The sequence below is a fragment of the Bradysia coprophila genome, unplaced genomic scaffold, assembly GCF_014529535.1.
Source record: "Bradysia coprophila strain Holo2 unplaced genomic scaffold, BU_Bcop_v1 contig_476, whole genome shotgun sequence".
Classification (NCBI taxonomy): domain Eukaryota; kingdom Metazoa; phylum Arthropoda; class Insecta; order Diptera; family Sciaridae; genus Bradysia; species Bradysia coprophila.
In genome coordinates, this window is record NW_023503727.1 from 584,351 (window position 1) to 603,300 (window position 18,950).

Sequence of the window (18,950 nt, forward strand, 5' to 3'; positions counted from 1 at the left end):
TTTTCTGAACAAATTCAAAATTTCAACTAAGATTAGAACTGAAAACATTTTTGTTTTTGTGAATTTTCGTCTTTTATCAACCGAAAATTGTTTATCAGAATTAGAAAGCCCTACAGTTTTGTAATTTCACTAACATCACCCATTTCGTTTAGTTTATTATGATTATCAGTATTTTGAATAGCCAATAAGACATGCTTACCATGCATCTTTTCACCTGTCCTGCCATTCAATTGAATTTCTGGCAAGCTGGTACTAGCCTGCAATGGATTATCACAAATATTTTTAGTTAAATTAGTTATCCCTGTGTCATCGTCAACAACATCCACAATGTCAAGCGTAGCAACGCTGGATGGCTCTTCCTCCGTACAATGATTGTGTTGGTGAATATTGTGATTAAACAATGATTTAGCATCGAATACACTTTCAACCGAATAGTAGTAGTCGTTGTTATAACGTTTACGTTTGCCCCGTCCCGATTTAAGCGCAACGGTAACATCATTCATCAAAAGCTTATCGCATTCGTGACGGTCACACAAAGCTGAACGTGACATGTCATTGAACATATTTACCTTGATCGCTTTGGCGCCATCTTCGTCATCATAATCATCACCACTTTGGTTCACATCCACTACGTCGTAAGTATTTAACGCGCAACTATTCTCTAAATTATTCAACATTTTACCGCCACCAACTAGACGATCCGGTTCGAAGCTCAACCGGAAACCGGCAATGTCGGGAAAGCTTTCCGGTTTCTCGTTCATGTAGTTGATGTGAATCGGTGATGTGTGCGGACTCAGTGTGTAGTCGGTCGGTGTGTAGTATACGGACGCCTTGCTTTCATTCACACTCTTCGCGGAGAACGTTTCCAGATGTTTCAGTTTATTCTCCAAGTTCTTCAGTTGCGTTTCGTTCAGGCCAGCCATTTTGGACTTTAAGTAGACTTCAAATTCTGGCGGAAGCAAAAAGGTGAAAATTGGGGATCGTGTTCTCGGATCAGTGGTTTGGTTTCACATACCTTGGTTGATTTCATCCTCCGTTTTGCCGCGACAATTTTCAAAATAAAAGCTCGGGAGATTCTCCAAGACCTTGTTCAGGGTTTGCTGTTGGTATTTGTAGCCCTCTCGAATGCGAAGCACTTGATGCGCACTGAACTTGCGTATCTTGTTGCGCTGAAACACATAATTCTCCCGTACCCAATTCAATTGTCCGGTTGAGTATTCGCGTACTCGTTTCAGCTATAAATGGACAAAAGTGTCTTCAATACAACCACCGGCTTTGTGTCATTTTGCGCTAATTTACCTGGTCACAGTACTGTTCCTTCAATGAAGTCAGATGCGATGTACCAATATCCCTAATGTCTTTCAGATGCTTAGCTTGACTGGAATAACTGTTTTGAATCCACTCCACTTGTTGTGCACAATTTTCCTTGATTCGATGGACCTTAAATTGATGAGAGAGTTCGTCAATGCCATCGTAATTGTGAAGACGAACAAGAACGATGCCTCCAACTCTTCGCACCCATTTTTACCTGTTGTGTGTAGTTCTCCCGCAGCTTCTCCAACTGTTGACTTTTGTAGTGTTCGATGCTGTCCAACATCGAATAGATTTGTTTGGCGCGAGGTGATTTCTCGCGAATGCAACACGTACAGCAGTTCTTGCGGAAGTGGTCCATGATGCCCAGTCTGTTAATGGAAAACCAAAAATCTGCGAAAAGAAAGTTGAAGGAAATTTGGATTCCAACACTTACGAATCGAAACATCGCCCGATCGCCTGAACGATTAGAGTCAGTAGTAAAAATGCAGTCGCACAAACAATGCCAGTCACAATGCTCCAGATTTTGACACGATAGAAAACAATTGGATCGATGTAGAGTCTGATGAAGAGAATGAAAATTGTTGCAGAGTTTAACAAAGTGGAAAAATTTATGGAAAACCAGTCCTGCCAGTGAGGAACGCAGTAGTCAACTCACCTTATATTGCCCGTTGAATTTCCCATAATATTGTAGCCATAACAAGTGTACAGGCCGCTGTCTTTTCGCGATATATTATGCACAATCAGTGATCCATTATCCAACAGTGAAACGCCGGCAGCCCTTGCCGCTGCAGAAAAATTGGCACTGTTCCCAGTAAGTTTTTGAAATTCAATTTTTTGGCCATGCTTCAGACTATTCTCGGACAGTTTATCGTAAAGAATCGGACGTGCATCCGGATCGGCATGATGGTTCAGTATAACATTCGACGGTGTCACCCAAATGATGTCCGGTGCAGGATTGCCGGAAAATGAACATTCCAATATTGCATCGCTGCGCAACTGATGCATTGTACTTTCGGTGTATTGAATGATCACCGGTTTGATGCAGTGCAAATGTTGTAACACACGCAACATTTCGCCGGGATAGCCATTTCGGCACTTCAGTTTCGACAGTTGCATGTTCAGCGATAGATTGTTGTTCGTCTTTGCTATGTCTTCCAGGTAGCCAACCATCCAGAACATGTGACAGTCACAACTGAAATCGTTGCCGATGAGATCTAACTGCTTCAGATTGGTCAGCGATGCTATCTGATGCGGTACAGATACCAACTTATTGCCGCTGATGTTCAATGTCAACAAATTGTGCAATTCGCCGATTTCCCGGGGTAATTGTAGCAGATTGTTGTTGGATAAGTCCAAATGTTCAAGCGCCGGCACATTGCGGAATGTAGTGGAATCGATGGTCTGCAAATGTCGATTGTTTCGTATGATGCACACTGTTAAATTGATCAGTACAGTCTTATCGATGGTTTTGTCTTTTCGTGAGATCCAATTGCTCAGCTTCTCCAGGGCGGTATCTTCAATAATCAGTTCGTTTAACGCATGTTGACTAGCAAATATTCCATTTGGTAGGTAGCTCAAATTATTTCGGCTAAGATCCAGCCGACGCAATTGCGTCAAGGTACTAAATGTGGTTGAGGAAATGGTTGCAAACGGATTGCCGCTCAGATTCAACTGTAGCAACGGCAAATTGTCAAATGCATTCCGATCGATGGTGATCAGCTCATTTGACGAAAGGTCCAGTGTGTGCAGCCCCCTCAAACCGAACAGCGCATTTGTCGATAGACGTTCGATGATATTGTTGTTCAGTAGCAGCACTTGCAGCTTCTTGTTGGACATGAAAAAATTGTCGGAAAACAGAACCAGTCGATTGTGCGACAGATCCAACACTTCGATGTTCGTTAATACTTTGAATATTTGAAATGGAATCAAATTCAAGCGATTGTGTGCCAGTGATAGATACTTCAATTCGGTGAGTCCATTGAAGACGCGATGAGGCAGATCGTCAATGTAATTATGCGACAAGTCCAACTCGACTAAGTTCACTAGACTATGAAAAACACTTCTACCATCAGCTACAATTGACTTGAGGTGATTGTTGCTTATATTTAGCGTTGTTAATGTGGCAATGTCGTTGAATACATTCGGCCGGAATACGGTTAAGTTATTGTACGACAAATCGAGCATCTTTAGCGATTTGCATTTGACAAAGTGCTCGTGCCGAATGTCTTGGATGGTGTTCTCACTCAGATTTAAATATTTTAATTTATAGAAACGTTTCCCGATCAGTAAGGCGTCCACGTGAATTGTCTTGATGTCACTTTTGATCCAGGTCAAATATTCCGTGGAATTTTCATTTTTCACGTGGAAAAACGCTCCATCGCTTGCGGTCGTTTGCAAGTGTTCCATATAAATGTCATTGTAAATGGTGTCCGTGTCGAAAATATTGTTACTGATCAGCCATTGGATTGAAACGCCATTGCAAAACAATTTCTTCTCATCAACATTATCGTCGACCGGTGTCGCTGAACAACCATTCCGAATAATATCACTATGGTCGGCCTGATATTGACCCCGAATTAATCGAATGTAAATTATTGTTATTATCAAAGTGGCACGAATGCCGAATAACGCCATGATATTTGTAAATTAGATTTATAGCGAGCAGCAGTCATCCATTCATTGAACAAATTCGTTAAATACATGTCGCAGTCTGAAAAGAATTTATCGGGAAAATGATTTAGAGAATTGCGGCGCATTAGACTTTTTTTTCGTTGTATTTTTGTCGACAGAATCATGGAATTGGGCGGTCAATACTTTCGATTCAACATTATCAAGAGTCAAGCCAATCATCAATGTGGGTTAGACTCGGGGTTAGATAAGCCTCCAGTTTAAGATAGTGACCATCTTTGTGTCGACAATTTTTGTGCCAGCCGGTGCCAGCGCAACATTTTTGAAGTTCGTTCAGTTTTTTCGTTGTAACCACGGCGTTTGTAATAACAAATATTTGTCCTGACAGAAAATGTCTGTTTGGATCAGTTTCAGTAAATATTTGTGCCAGCACGAATATTTTGTGGTGACACAACATTTTTATTTGGTTCGGTTCGAGGAGGTTCGAGGTTCAGTTTCAGCATAAATATTTTAGCGAAAACATTTCTTTTGTAGTTCCAATGTATGTTTAAAATCGCTGACGAAATGACATGAATTTAGTGTCCATTCCACTCAACAAAAAGTACTCCGTGAGAGAGCCGTGAGAGAGCGAGCTGTCAAAAAAACAAAGGAAAAATTGAAAAAATTCGATTTTGTCTCTTACTCGGAGTACTTGTTTGGTAAGAGGAAACTCAGCATTAGCTAATGGTTGAGTAATTGTAGGTTTGAAACTATTTATTTTGCCAAGTGTGGTGGTTGCATACGTACAAAAGTTACGTACAGTTACTTCACTAATCCCCCGGGAAATGATTTTTACGCTCATGTCGATAAAGTAATGACGCATTTGAACTGTGCATCAGGGCCGTAGCTACTAATGGACTTAGGCGGGCTGAGCCCGCCCTGAAATCTTGCGAGCCCACCCTGGAACTTCTAGAGTTCATCTGGAAATTCTGTTAACTTAAAGACATATCGATTGAAGTTGATGTCTCTCATATGCCTTATGTATTTATCAACCTAATTCTGTTTGTTCATTTGCTGTGTATATCTTCTAAGTTCATAAAAAAAAGTCTCGCTGCGCGGCTATTTACATAGTAGAGACTTAAAACAATTTTGAGTTTTAATGCAGGACGCTGTATGAAAAACATTCAAGATGCTCAAAGCGTTTTTTCCTTCAACCTTTGGCTATTCTAATCCCGAATTACCTTTGATGGACGTGTTGAGACAAAAACTTGTTTAGTTGTTTAAACACGAAATTTTTGAAATTTTTCATTTTTGAGTCATCAAGTACTTTTGTTCATCTAAATCCTGATCAAGGTTTGAGGGCTCGGAATCGGGTAAATTCAGGTCAAAAATTAATGCTTTAGGTCTGATCTACGCTGAAAGCTGAAGGTCATAAAAGATGTTCAGCGTTCACTTGGCTCAGTAGCTACATTTTTCGCATTTTGAATTTTAAATGGTCGTCAACAAGTAACTTCCAGTGTAGCTACATGACTTTGTTAATGACATTGAACAGCTTTTCTGTACGATTTGCTTTCTCATAAAAAAAGCATTCGTTCTTGAACTACTAAAACCTGATAAGCTTCTAAAGATATCGGATCATGGCAGCGGTTTTCATAGACAAGTTGAGACGGCTGTTGCACCGCTAGAAGATTTTTGGAAATTTTTTCTCAAAAATTTCATGTTCTTGATTTAAAATATTTCCTCAGCTTTCTGACTTCAAGATCACTGACAAAAAGTAAAAATTTTAGATCAGCCTGTAGTTTCTTGTTTGGAACAAATCGAAGCTATTCAGAGAATTTTGTGTTTCCTTAGTTTCTTCAACCCTTAACAAAGTTCAAAGAAGAGTCGAGAAGAGTACAACTTTTGGCTGGAAGTAAATTTTTTTTTATGAAGCAGTGACTTCAAAAGTTATACTAAAAGACATCATTCTTCTTATTTATAATTTTGAACTACATTTAACATACAAGCATGGATTTTAAAAAGGCAGTACGTTTTCGAAATCTAATTTTTTTTGTAGTCAATTCTTTGAGTCTTTCTTGAGGGGATGGCCATTTCTTAAATTTTAAAAAAATGAAAGGGCGTTGTTGCAATAGCAAAGTCGGCATCAAATGGTCATCCTGGCTACCGATGTTATGTTCAAAAGAAATCAAATGAAAATTGAAATTGTCTCTATCATTATTACTGAAAAAAATTCGCTCGCTCCGCTCGCGTTGTCACAACTAACTAATACTTTACACAATCTTGTTTTAGTAAACACAAACAAAAATAGTAAAATAAATTACGACAATCGTTTTAACATCTACTTCTGCACAATAAACGTAAAGCTTTTATAAAGTTTCAATCTAAGGGCTTGAGCCCGCCCTGAAAATCTAGCTACGGCCCTGCTGTGCATTTCCCGGGGGCCTAGTGAATTAAACGATTTTTTTGATAAATTTCGTAAAAGTATGAGTCTCGTATGGTTAAACAAAATGACTTTCTGATGCATTTCGCAGAGGGATGACTTCCTATGGTTGAACAAATCGCTCTTCGATGCATTTCGTATAAGAAATAATTCCTTATGGTTGGGTAACACGATTTTGCAATACATTTCGTAAAAGAATGAAATCCCAATAGCCTTTTAACCTGTGACAGACAGCGAGCATATCACTAATAAAACGATCGAATCTGTGACTTCCAATTATCGAATTTTCTCAAGAGATTTTTGCAAAATCTTCTACATCATTTGTTCAAACAAAAGTTTTGCTACATAAGAATGCATTAGTCATAGCTAATCATTTACTGTTGTCGTCGTTGTAGATAACAGATGAATAGCCGTCCGTAACAGGTTAATGCATCGAAAAATCATTGAAGAAGCGATTTGTTCAACCGTATGAAATTCATCCTTTTACTAAATCCTAAATGAAACGAAGAAGCGATTTGTTTTACTGTGGGGAATTCATGCCATTTCATCAGCCATTCTGAATATTTACTGGAACTACAGCAAAAACTATGTCAGCCTGAGTGTTTGTGGTTACACAAATATTTGTGTTACAAACTTCAAAGAAACTTCAAAAATGTTTGTGTCAGCTCAGCTCAAACGATTAGTGCCATCACAAAAATGGTCACATGAAAGTACCCTCAGTAGGGCGTATCGAATTTTGAGAATTTTAAGGGCCGCGATAGCCTGTGTGCGGAAAACGTAGCTCATTGAAAACTAAGTCCAGGCATATGGTTGATGGATCCGAAGGTGTCCGGGAAGAAGTCCCCCCGGACGACTTTAACTTTCAAATGGTCATAACTCGGAAAGTTAAGAGTATTTTTGAAAACAATGTTCTAGCAGGATGTAGAGCGTTAAAAACTCTACAAAACTGCCAAAGAAACCGATGGTCCAAAAGGTGTGTCTGTCGAGGTTTTCTAACATCGAAAGTTCGACATTTTGGTTTTTGACTTTTATTTCCTGAGAGACAAATTATTAACTTTAGCTTTTGGCATGAGGTTGTAGAGGAGGTCGAGTACTACCAGTACACTAGGCATTGTCCCGGTCGGCGATCCATCCGAAACCACTTTTTCAACATTAATGAATGGACTTTTTAAGTGTACCCACGTCGCCCACGAAGCCAGTGCAGACACTGTAACCGGTGTTGCTGAGTCGAGGTAACCTTGGCCAGTAAGTGCACATAATATTCCATAACAGTAGCTGAACTTTTTATACAAAATATTTAAGAATTCGGTGTAGCACATTTTGTACTACAAAATCTGAGAAAGTGAAATTTGTGAGAAAAACAACAAATAATCGTTATAATTAGTTATTTGACCCACGAACAGTAGTAAGAAGTCGATTTCGTTGCAAATACACATTTTTCGATATTTTTACAAAAGGTTGAACTTCGTGGTATACCGTGTCAATATAATGTGCTACGTCGAGATCCCAGATATTTTGTAAAAGAGTTCAGCTACTGTTATGGAATATTATGTGCACTTACTGGCCAAGGTTACCTCGACTCAGCAACACCGGTTACCAGGGCCTAATATTTGAGAATAAATTCTCAAATTCTCAATATTCTCAAATATTCTCAAATATTCTCAAATATTCTCAATAATCTCAAATAATCTCAAATATTCTCAATATTCTCAAATATTGTCAAAATCTTGAAATGAAAAAAAAACTGTAGATTCAGTAGTAGATTCAGGTTCGTGCTTCATGAATGCTTTAAAAAAATCCCGATTTTAATACCCCTGGGCCAGTTCGGAAAATTCAGGGCCGGTATCTATTTCTGATATCGAGGAGAACACGTGAATAACTGATGCCCACACTCTTCTACCGCTGTTTTGCGCGATTAAAAATTGGTCTGTCGATTCATAGTTTATTATTTAGTCAGACCGGAAACCGCCCTACCGCGATTCACCACAGCGTTATCGAGATTAGAAGATAGCGGGCATCAGTTACTCACGTGTTCTCCCCGATATCAGAAATAAATATTGACTATACATTTTCCCTAACTGGCCCAGGGGTACAGAGTAAAAGAATCACTTCCCGCTCATCTCTAATCCAGCAGTTAGAAACGATCATCATGCATTTTGGTATTAAAATCGGGATTTTTTTTAAAGCATTCATGAATCACGAACCTGCTTCCACTAAAATTTAATACATTTATTTTTCATTTGAAGATTATTATTTGAGAATATTTAACAATATTGAGAGTTAGAGAGGATGGGTTCTTCTAAGATTGAAGAAATAAAGGTGATGTGATGTGCGAGAGTTTGAAGTTGACGGATGTCCATCCGGCTTTGTGCGTTTTTAGGAAATCTTTAGGAAGCTGTAGGTTTAACTATTTGTTGCATACTTCTAAGGCATTTTCTATGAATGCTTATTTGAAGGAGGTAGATGAAGTTTTTCGTTCGAAGCTTGAGGCGATTGCTAATGTTAGGCTGTTCGATTTTTCTTGGGATCAGGCTACCCTGCCGTTTGCTCAAGGTGAATTAGGTATTCTGAAAGTTGAGGAATTGGCACTTCCTGTGTATCTGTCGTCTGTGTATTCGACGTCCAGTCTGTCTGATGATATTTTGAGTAGGTTTGATATTAAGGTGGTCGATGATAGTGTTTTGGGATTAGTAAGTTCGATTCCTAGTGAATGTGTTCCAGGTAGTGATGATGAGAGGAAGGTGGATGATTGCTTGCGTCATCTACTAAAGAGTCTTCAAAGTGGCTGCAAGTTGCCCCGTCGAGTCAGCTAGGTTTGCTATTAGATAACAATGCTGCGAGGATTGCGGTTGGTCTACGTTTAGGATCCCAATTATGCGAGGAGTATAGGTGTGTCTGTGCTGAGTTAGTTAAAAAGGACGGTTTGCATGGCTTATCATGCAAGGTTAAGACAGGGATAACGCCGCGACATGATTCTTATGCTTTTTCTGCTGCAGATGTTCCAACATTGTTACAGTCACCAGGAATTTCTAGAGATGACAGTAAAGACCTGATGGAATGACTCTAATTCCGTGGAGTCATGGTAAATCTCTTTTATGGGATGTGACAGTGTGTGATACTTAATCATTATAGAAAACTTAAAGAAAATTACTTATTCACCCCGCTTGCTTTTGAATCTTTAGGTTGCATGGGTCCAGAAACAAAAAATTTGTTGCGAAATTAGGATCGTTGATCGCAAAGAATTTCAATTGCTATTCAAAGAGGAAACGCAGCATGTGTTCTTGGAACATTGGGAAGGAATAGAGTGGACGATTTTTATTTATTGTAATTTTTGTTTATAAAAAGATCGATTTTTTACTGGCTGTGCAATTTCAGCAGTCTTTTTTTCGCCTATCTAAAAATAAAAAGAATATTGATAATATTTGAGAATAAATATTAGGCCCTGGAAGATGTTGTACAGAGTGGGTCTCAATACACTACCTTCTGGAACGCCAGCCAAAGCTATGAAAATTTTAGACTTGTGGTCGTTCACACATAACACACATAAAAGTAGCGCTGGGAGAGGAAGAATTGCTCAATTTTAATGAGATACAAAGGGAATTCAAGACATTTTGTGATGAAGACCCCTGTGCCATACACTGTCAAAGGCTTTTTAATTTTTACCCTAATAAATTCTTAATGAATTCCGTAGCGACGATTTCATCGGATCCATGTTGCTCTAAACTTTTTAATGAGAATAAACCGAAGTTCGGATATGACACATTATTTTTTACCTAGTTCGAGAATTAATTCTCAATATTCTCAAAATTCTCAAAATTCTCAAATATTCTCAAATATTCTCAAAATTCTCAAATATTCTCAAATATTCTCAATATTCTCAAATATTCTCAATATTCTCAAATATTCTCAAAAATCTCAATATTCTCAAAAGCTGTTCTCAAATATTAGGCCCTGCCGGTTACATTGTCTGCAATGGCTTCGTGGGCGACGTGGGTACACTTAAAAAGTCCATTCAAAAATGTTGAAAAAGTGGTTTCGGATGGATCGCCGACCGGGACAATGCCTAGTGTACTGGTAGTACTCGACCTCCTCTACAACCTCATGCCAAAAGCTAAAGATAATAATTTGTCTCTCAGGAAATAAAAGTCAAAAACCAAAATGTCGAACTTTCGATGTTAGAAAACCTCGACAGACACACCTTTTGGACCATCGGTTTCTTTGGCAGTTTTGTAGAGTTTTTAACGCTCTACATCCTGCTAGAACATTGTTTTCAAAAATACTCTTAACTTTCCGAGTTATGACCATTTGAAAGTTAAAGTCGTCCGGGGGGGACTTCTTCCCGGGCATTCTGAATAAAATTGAACTCTATGATAGATCAATCCACTCTTTCACTCTCTTGTAACGGGAAGGTTTCACAAAGTAACTGTTAGCTGACCTGCTGAAGTACTAAGAACAAAATGAGGAACTCTTCGGAAGGCTAGCACGACTAAAATGTTGAAAAAAGTGTTCTGATTGTGTATTTCGCTAAGTACCTCACTCGTACCTTCGACACTTTCGCCGTACTTTCTCTGTCCCTTCATCTGTACGTTCTACTCTGTACATACAAACAAACTAGACAAATCAGCTGAGAAGTGTTATGAAGACATGTTGCATCCATATTTGCAATGCATTGTGAACATTATGAACTTCAACCATATCATAATCATGGTCGAGTGCGTTCGGTAAACCTTGATCGATATTTCGCATGAAGATGCCAAGTTTAGCTGTTTAGCACAGTCTCAAATTTATTATTCAACACAAAACAACGACACAATCTTTGTGAGTATACCATGACAACACATCTATAGATATGCAGGTCGTGTATCGATACAGAGACGTTGAAATCTTCTCGTTAGTGATATAATTGCAGATATAATAATAAAAGAAGAAATATCCATCGTTTCTCGGATGTCTCAAGTGACGTCAATGAAATTATATTACCAGAAGATAAAAACGGTTATGACAAAGAATTCTGATGGGTGTTCAATGAATTAGTTGGAATGTGATGTGGCCATGTGGTCGATCTACTCGTTGCTCGTGTTTCCCTAGGAGTGGTCCCCAGAGTCCAATAAAAATGTTCAGGCAAGTTCTGATCGATGCATCAAATCAATATATTTATAATCGATGAGGATGCAGGTCAAACAGGGCAAGACTTTTTTCATATTTCATTGTGATACTTTTGGGATTTATAATTACGAAAAGGTTGCCTGGGCTACAGAAAAACAGGTGCTCGCGATTCAATTTAAAAAAAAAAATCAATTTGAACAAAATTCAGTCTGATGCACTGCAAAGACTGCGATACAAAGGAATGAGACAAAAAACTACTTTCTCTTTTATCACCATCGTAATTGAAACTATTGGATAATCGAATATCCATAAAATTACCATCGGCAAATTGAATAATTAAACAGTTGACCGCATCCATTTCCATGTTTAAATTTAGACAAAAATTGGAAAAATTTATTTTTTTTTTGCTTTGCGTTAGGTACTTACGAAACTATGAAAAATTTCTTTCCTCAAATTCCGTCGTAGTGTCTTCATTGTATTGGCACGTACAAGAAAACATTTTTTCCGTTCAGATCTTGATTCCTTATCATCGTTTCAAGTGGCCAATTACATTATTTCGTGTATACGCCAGAAAATTTAATTATTGTGTGCAAGCTATACGAAAAGAAAAAAAACAGATTTCGTTTCACATTCAATGTCACTTTTTATCTTTCTTTATTTTTCGACACTAACACTTCTGCGAATGGTTTCTTTCGACAAAAAAAAAATCGATTGACACTCTACGAACTTTAGGATTTCACAATTTAATTGAACTTTATTTAATCAACAATACATCGGGCAGTTAAAATTTCTCCTTTAAACGCTCAAGACATTTCTAATTATTCCGTTTATTTTAAGACAAGAACGACAAGAATGTCCGCGACGACATATTGTTTTGAGAGTAATACTAGATGCATGGGTCCCAGACGAAAAAGTCAGACGGTAATGTCATTCTAGGTCATGTTTTGCAGTATGTATATACTAAAGGCACTTCAGGTCAAGGTTTTGAAAGAACCAAAGTATATAAACACTGAAGGTACCGCAGACCCTCAGGGAATAGCAAGAAATACGGATCCCGACTTTCGGGTAAATATATCGGGTGAATATAAGTTTTATAATGTTGCATCTGTGAGGTTTGGCGTAATAATGTTGTCAGAACTGTATCGCTCAGTATAAGATTTTCTGAGTTGAGTATTGAGATGCAACCTAACAAAGTGAATTATACTCGATTTTACTTGTGTCCAATATTATGAAAATTATACTCACTCGAAAGTAGGTATCCGCGTGTCTTTGCGGATCTGCGGTACCTTCAGTGTTTATATACTTTGGAAAGAACAGGTTAAGACACCTACGAAGGCGGGCGAAACACAAATCTTGACAATTCAGACATGTATATTGTTAGTTGAAATCGTCATATAAAATTTTCCAAACCTAGTTGGCGCTACAGGAAAATTTTGATCACACCGCCTTCGTGATCAACTCGAAAGTGTCTGAACCTGTTCTTTCAGAACCTTGCTTCAGGTAATGCAAATCCGCTAAAACACATGGTTTGAATATATTTTTCTAATGCCTGCTACACAGGAAGTTGAAAAAGTGTTTCGGTTCCATTTTTCATTGACTGCGATCGCGATTTTATACAGAAAAATTCCTAACAAACTGTCAAATGGTTACGACATTTCCGTCATGGAAACTAGAACCAAAGCGTGTTTTTAATTTCTTGTGAGTGGTAAGCATATAGCATTTAATTACATCCTCTCAATTCTATAGCGCTTAAAGAAGCCAAAGACGACGTTGCACTTAAATTTACCAGAAACTTTGGTTTCCGATTTTTTTTTCGTGATTTGCTAAAGATTTGCATTCACTTCAGTATTTTATTTGGGGATTTGCTTTACTTTCATTTGTTTTATTAATATCCTTTGACACACCTATAAGATAAGATAAGATAATCATTTATTTAGCAACTAGCTATTATAAATACAATTTACAAATTCACAGAAAAAGGACTACAATACAGCACAAGTCATACTTCAAATCAATTTATAACCAACTTTCGTCTCCGAATAAATAAAAATCACAAATTTATGCTGACGTCCTTTAAAAACCTTCTCAATTTACTCTTAAAAGTTCCACTATTCGCTTCGTTCCTCACTTCACTCGGCAATGATTTGAATTCAATGAGCCCTTTATGGAAAACAGAATTACGTGCCTTCGCGCTCCTTTTGCAAGTGAACCAGAAGTTGCCGTTTGACCTCGTTGGGAAGTGATGGATATCACTGTTGAATGTAGCCATATTGCACAGATAACTGGGTAGGACACCAAATTTGAGCTTGTGGATGAATTTCAATGTCGTTTCGTGCACTCTTTGCTTTACATTCAACAGGTTCAGTGAAGGAAGCTCCCACTCAAACTTCAACGATTCAGTGGATATTGTTCATATTTCCATAAAGGAAGTTTTCTTCTGAGTTCGTGGTGGCGCCACTGGAAAATTTGTGTCTAACTGCCTTTCTTCCAACATTTTGTGCCACTTACAGGACTTCGAAAAGAAAAATTTTCGCTACAGTGAAAAGAACGAAACATTTTTGACAAAGGAATTTCCGAAGCCGTATTTGGGCATGTCATATAAACCCACGTGGAAGTAATATTTCTTTCACCAGATCACTGTTTTGATGTTTTTTGCTCGTTGCCTTATTCCACCTCTGGAAAATATGTCTGGAAAGTTCCAAAATCACTCCGAGCGATCTTCTAATTTACTGTTGCAGTCGGTTGTAGGGTGATTCTATCAACCTCAAGAACATTTTTTCTCTTTCATTCTTTCACTTTCTTCATTCCTTCATTCTCCATTCTTATTAAAACTAAATGAAAATCTAATGTGTGACGTGGCTGACGCATGTTTTGTTTCATTTAACAATTGTAGAGAATATAAATAGAAAGAGAGAAAGAAAAAATTGTAACGTGGCTCACAATAGGATCACCCTGTAACGCAATTGAATGTAACTTTCTCGTTCTTATATTTTCTCGTTTAACTTTGTCGCAATTGTTATTTTGAAATTTTGGAACTGTATCAAAGTGATCAGAAGGTTTCGAAATCAGTGCTCCATTTTACGCGTCCATAAATATGGAACCAATGACATAATAGTGGGATAGACAGGCCTTCTATGTAAATATTTTGTTCAAGCGGTGAAGCAAATACGAAATATTCAAGTGTGTGTGTGAGTACCTTAAATTTATGGTTCTTACGTATTTTCGTACTTATTTTGAAATATAGGCGCGAAGAAAATTTGTATTTTCACTCTTTCTTCGAAATTGGTTTAAAGCATTTCTTTCTTTGAAAATTAAATATTAATCGAACTGAAATTTTTATTTCATGTAAACAATCTCTCATTGTCCCCAAAATTGAACTAATTTTGTGATTTTTTCTCCTTTTCGATCGAATGTTTTTTTTTATTAGAAATCTTGAAGATCGGAGAATTCAATCAGTTGGCTGAATTTATAAACTTTCACGGTCAGTAGTCACGCATAATAAAAATGTTAGCATCGTCAATATTAAAATTTCGGGACATTTCTTTTTAAAATTTATAAAATTTGTCAGAAAATGTGTGTAATTAGGTAGTGAACTGTTTATGTGTAATTGATAGTAGCAGCTATCGTTTCAAGTGGTCAAAGTTGATTTCGAAAAGTCTGCAACAGTTTCACCGACTTGTCAAAAATAATTGGAATGTGTAAGTGTGTGTGTGTCTCAAGTGTATATTACACAGAGTTTACTTTTGCTTCACGATTTCGTCTACGTAATTCCTCTCTATCCCACTATTATCTCATTGTATGGAACCATTAAAACGTTGAAAAAAGTTTCCTGATTGTGTACATACCCCGCTATACTTTCCTTTGTATTCTATATACTCTGACCTCGCCCCTAATTTACAGTCACAGGGCGTTGTAATGCAATTAAATGTCAGTTCTCACATCATTTGCGTCAATTTTTAATTCAATTTTTACAGAAAATTTGATTAAAACAGCGCCTCTCGATGGGTGAGTTTAGTACGCTTACCACAAATCGTAAAATTCCGAATTTTTTCGCCTGGGTGTGACCTACATACAGAAAACTGTCAACTTCAAAAAGTCATTCATCGGACAACACCTATTTTGTTTGATGGCTAACTATATTTGATGGCGGCACTGTTGAAAAATAAATCTAATAAAACGAAATATTTGCTTCACACCGAGTGGTTTTCCATCCATTGACGACGAATTAAAACCAAACAACAACTAGAAACATGTTGGCAGATTTTGTCGTTGATAGTTCTGGCGACGCGAAGCGTACGGACAAATCATTGGGGATATTAACGCGAAAGTTTGTACAAATTCTACAAAAAACATCAAATGGAGTCTTAGATTTAAAATACGTAAGTGTTGGTGAAGTTTGGACACTTTCGGCATTGAGCCAATGTTTTGTGAACGTGGAATATGTCGGAATCGTACACCGGAATGGAAATAATGATAAAATATGTAAATTTGAATATTGGCGCTTTGGTGTGCGATTCCACCTAACTATTTTTAATGGCGCGTCATCTTGAAAAATCAAATATTATTTTGCCGCTCTTTATGATCCTACTGAATATTTGGTAATAAATTCTGATTTTGTGGACCAGGCGGCGGATGTGTTGAATGTGAAGCAGAAACGTAGAATCTACGACATAACAAATGTTCTGGAGGGCATTGGTCTCATCGAGAAGAAAAGCAAAAACAGCATACAATGGAGGTAATGTAACTTCGTTCGTGGTGCTCTTATCTGCGAGTGCTGTTATTTGTGTCATTCGTCGCTCTAAACATTTGTTTTTCGTTTGCAGAGGATTTCAGAGAGAAGCAACATCAACACCGGAAGAAATTTCCAATCAAGTGCAATCGTTGGAAAAGGAATTGGACACCTTGAAGCGGAAGGAAGCTGATTTGGACAAGTTAGTGTGACACGCACGACTGATTGCCGAATTTTCTAATTTTGATTTTTTTGGAATGAAATTACAGAAACTGTCGACTGTTAGAATTCAATTTACATTGCATGCAAACCGATCCAAAATTTACATATTACTCTTACGTCACATGGGACGATCTGATCCAATGTTTCGGCAACGATTTGGTGCTGACTGTGCGGAACTATGACTTGTACAAATCGTCATTCATCCGGGTGAGTAGTCTTATTTTCCTTGGATGTTCCAACACGCCCATCCAACCAACAGTGTCGTCCTTGCCTTCAACACTAACACTCAAAAATTCCGCTCAACAGGTCCCCCAATTCCAAGGCAATTTACAAATTCAATCCGATTGTCGGTCGATCGAAGTGAAACTGGTGTTAAACGAACCAAAGCAACCGAATTACGATCCACTGGCCGTCATACCAGAACTTGACTCCGAGAATCGCGCCGATGAATCGTCTGTGGAATCTGTATCGGATGACGGTTCAGTCGGATCGAAAACAGCATCACGAAAGCGAAAATCACTGCGCAATGCAAACAATAACGAGAAAGAACGTCCGGCACGGGATGAAAGTCCGGACACGAAAGAGCGAAACGAATTGGCGAAAATTCTGTTCAACACGAGTGAGAAACGGTTCAAACGGAACTTGGACCAGCCGCTGTACATCTCCAATGAAAGTAAGTTGAAGGTTTGACTGGAGTCGCTTGTTTTGTTTGCTCTCGCATTGCCTAACATTTGACATTTTTTAGCCGGCGGACTGTTTCGTATTAGCCCACCACCTTACTATATATCCGTGCTGAGAAAAGACGAAGGACTGGCTGACTTGTATGAGGATCAATTGTAATTTTACCGTTCATTGTATAGCTGACTAAGACACATTCGAGTTTGTTTATTAAAGAAAATATTTCTTATACGCGGCCGGTTCGTTTAACTTTGATCTGAATTCGTGGACACTACACGCGAGACCGGTGAAAATCAGAAGCCATCATCGGGCGCTTAGAACGTTATGTCTTAGAATCTCAAGAATTGTCGGTGTCTGACCTTCATTTCTCCCCGTTGGAGCGAGATGTGAAATCAAATTAGAAAATTTAGAGATCTGAGACTCCTGTGCTGCACCGACGAGCATTCCGAATTATAGCACTGAACCCTTTGTAACTATATAATCGGGAATACTTGCTGTATCTGCGGATTGATATTGGATCAAAGAAGGGTTTCGTGCAATAAATGTGTTCAAATTCAAGGAATTATGTGAACGCCAGTAGGAGGTCCGAGCAAAATTTGAAAAAATAATGTCGACGCCAGTAGTAGGACAATCATTGGATTTCGGTACTGGCTAATGCAACAATCCGACTGAAAAATTCACCTGCAACGGCCCTGACGATACAACAGTTGCATGGTATTTTTGCAAATGTCAGAGCTCGTTAAGGATAGTCATTTTTCGGTGAAATTTGTTTTGAATAAAAATGGAATCTCTGTGCGCTGGACATCTTAATACATTCCACATATTTATGTTGGAGATCAACATAGCAATCAAACATATTTGTAATCAGTCTCAAATAAAAGGTTCATACAAATCACAACTTCTAACAATTTACAGCGTTGGACGCGACCAATCTCCCTTTAATGGAATTCAAAAGTAAGTCTGAGATCATTGTTCATATTACTAGAAGTTCCTTTGCATTAAGAGACTCCGGATGACTTAACTACTCCATGAAACTGATTTTCATGTTCTGTTTAAATGAAGTGTGTCAAATGGGCGAACATGAAACGGCAAACTAATGAGGGGTCATCATTTTAGAGAATTTTAATCCCGAAAAATTATGAAAATTCCGAAAAGTTGAGCAAAAATTCCGAAAACAAATTTCAGAATTTTTTCGAAATTTTCCGGAAATTAAATTCTCTAAAAAAAGCCTTGCAAACCATTGCTTTGCACGGTGTGGTTGAATGGAGTTTAATTAAACATGTCGTCGAAAATTTGATATTTTTGGATATTCTTAGTCTGCTTGTGACCCTGAACAACGTTCCACAAAAATTTTTGATTTTCATCCGTGCAGTCCGGAGCACGCGGACCAAGACCTCCTAGAGTGCTTTGTGGGTGCGATAGAGCTGATTGGGGTTGCAATCGATAGGGTATATAATTCTAATGGTCATAATACAAAAAATTTGTCGTCGCATGGATGCAAGGTGGCCGGGTGGCGACTCATTGAAGTTGAAAAATGACGATCTTTGAAAGGTTCTACAGGCGTGGATACTTGAGTCACAGAGGTGGTAATTAGTTGTACAAGTAGAGGGACATCATGAGTGTGACTTAGGTGTTGCTGAGTTTCACAACTATGGCCAAAAGAGTGAGAAAAATTTTGAACCACTATAAAGTTGCTATGTAGAAAATTTGGAAAAGTAATTTTTTGGATATTGGTAGAGCTAATGTCCCTCTACTTGTACAACTAATTACCACCTCTGTGACTCAAGTATCCACGCCTGTAGAACCTTTCAAAGATCGTCATTTTTCAACTTCAATGAGTCGCCACCTGCCCCC

The 18,950-nt window shown here is 38.1% G+C and overlaps 2 protein-coding genes across 5 annotated transcripts; one reads left to right on the forward strand and one right to left on the reverse strand.

The window, feature by feature from the left end:
- Positions 1-5: 5 nt before the first annotated feature.
- Positions 6-12,346, reverse strand: LOC119082600 (immunoglobulin domain and leucine-rich repeat-containing protein 2). Of its 4 annotated transcripts, none has more exons than XM_037192155.1 (8): positions 12,140-12,346; positions 11,894-12,061; positions 1,970-4,024; positions 1,748-1,873; positions 1,529-1,682; positions 1,300-1,440; positions 1,016-1,235; positions 6-949 (listed from the first exon to the last, which is right to left on the reverse strand). In XM_037192155.1, exons 3-8 carry the CDS (start codon positions 3,946-3,948, stop codon positions 111-113), a joined length of 3,459 nt encoding a protein of 1,152 aa, XP_037048050.1. In that variant the 5' UTR covers positions 3,949-4,024; positions 11,894-12,061; positions 12,140-12,346; the 3' UTR covers positions 6-110. The 4 variants fall into 4 exon arrangements, with proteins under 4 accessions (XP_037048050.1, XP_037048052.1, XP_037048051.1 ...); XM_037192157.1 differs by having other exon boundaries at positions 6-257; positions 570-949; positions 11,894-12,346; XM_037192156.1 differs by having other exon boundaries at positions 11,898-12,346.
- A 3,220-nt stretch (positions 12,347-15,566) lies between these two features.
- LOC119082605 (transcription factor E2F5) lies at positions 15,567-17,327 on the forward strand. Its single transcript, XM_037192167.1, has 6 exons — positions 15,567-15,846; positions 16,093-16,202; positions 16,291-16,398; positions 16,466-16,625; positions 16,725-17,091; positions 17,164-17,327. The coding sequence occupies exons 1-6, from the start codon at positions 15,718-15,720 to the stop codon at positions 17,256-17,258; spliced, it is 969 nt and encodes a 322-aa protein (XP_037048062.1). The 5' UTR covers positions 15,567-15,717; the 3' UTR covers positions 17,259-17,327.
- Positions 17,328-18,950: the final 1,623 nt, after the last annotated feature.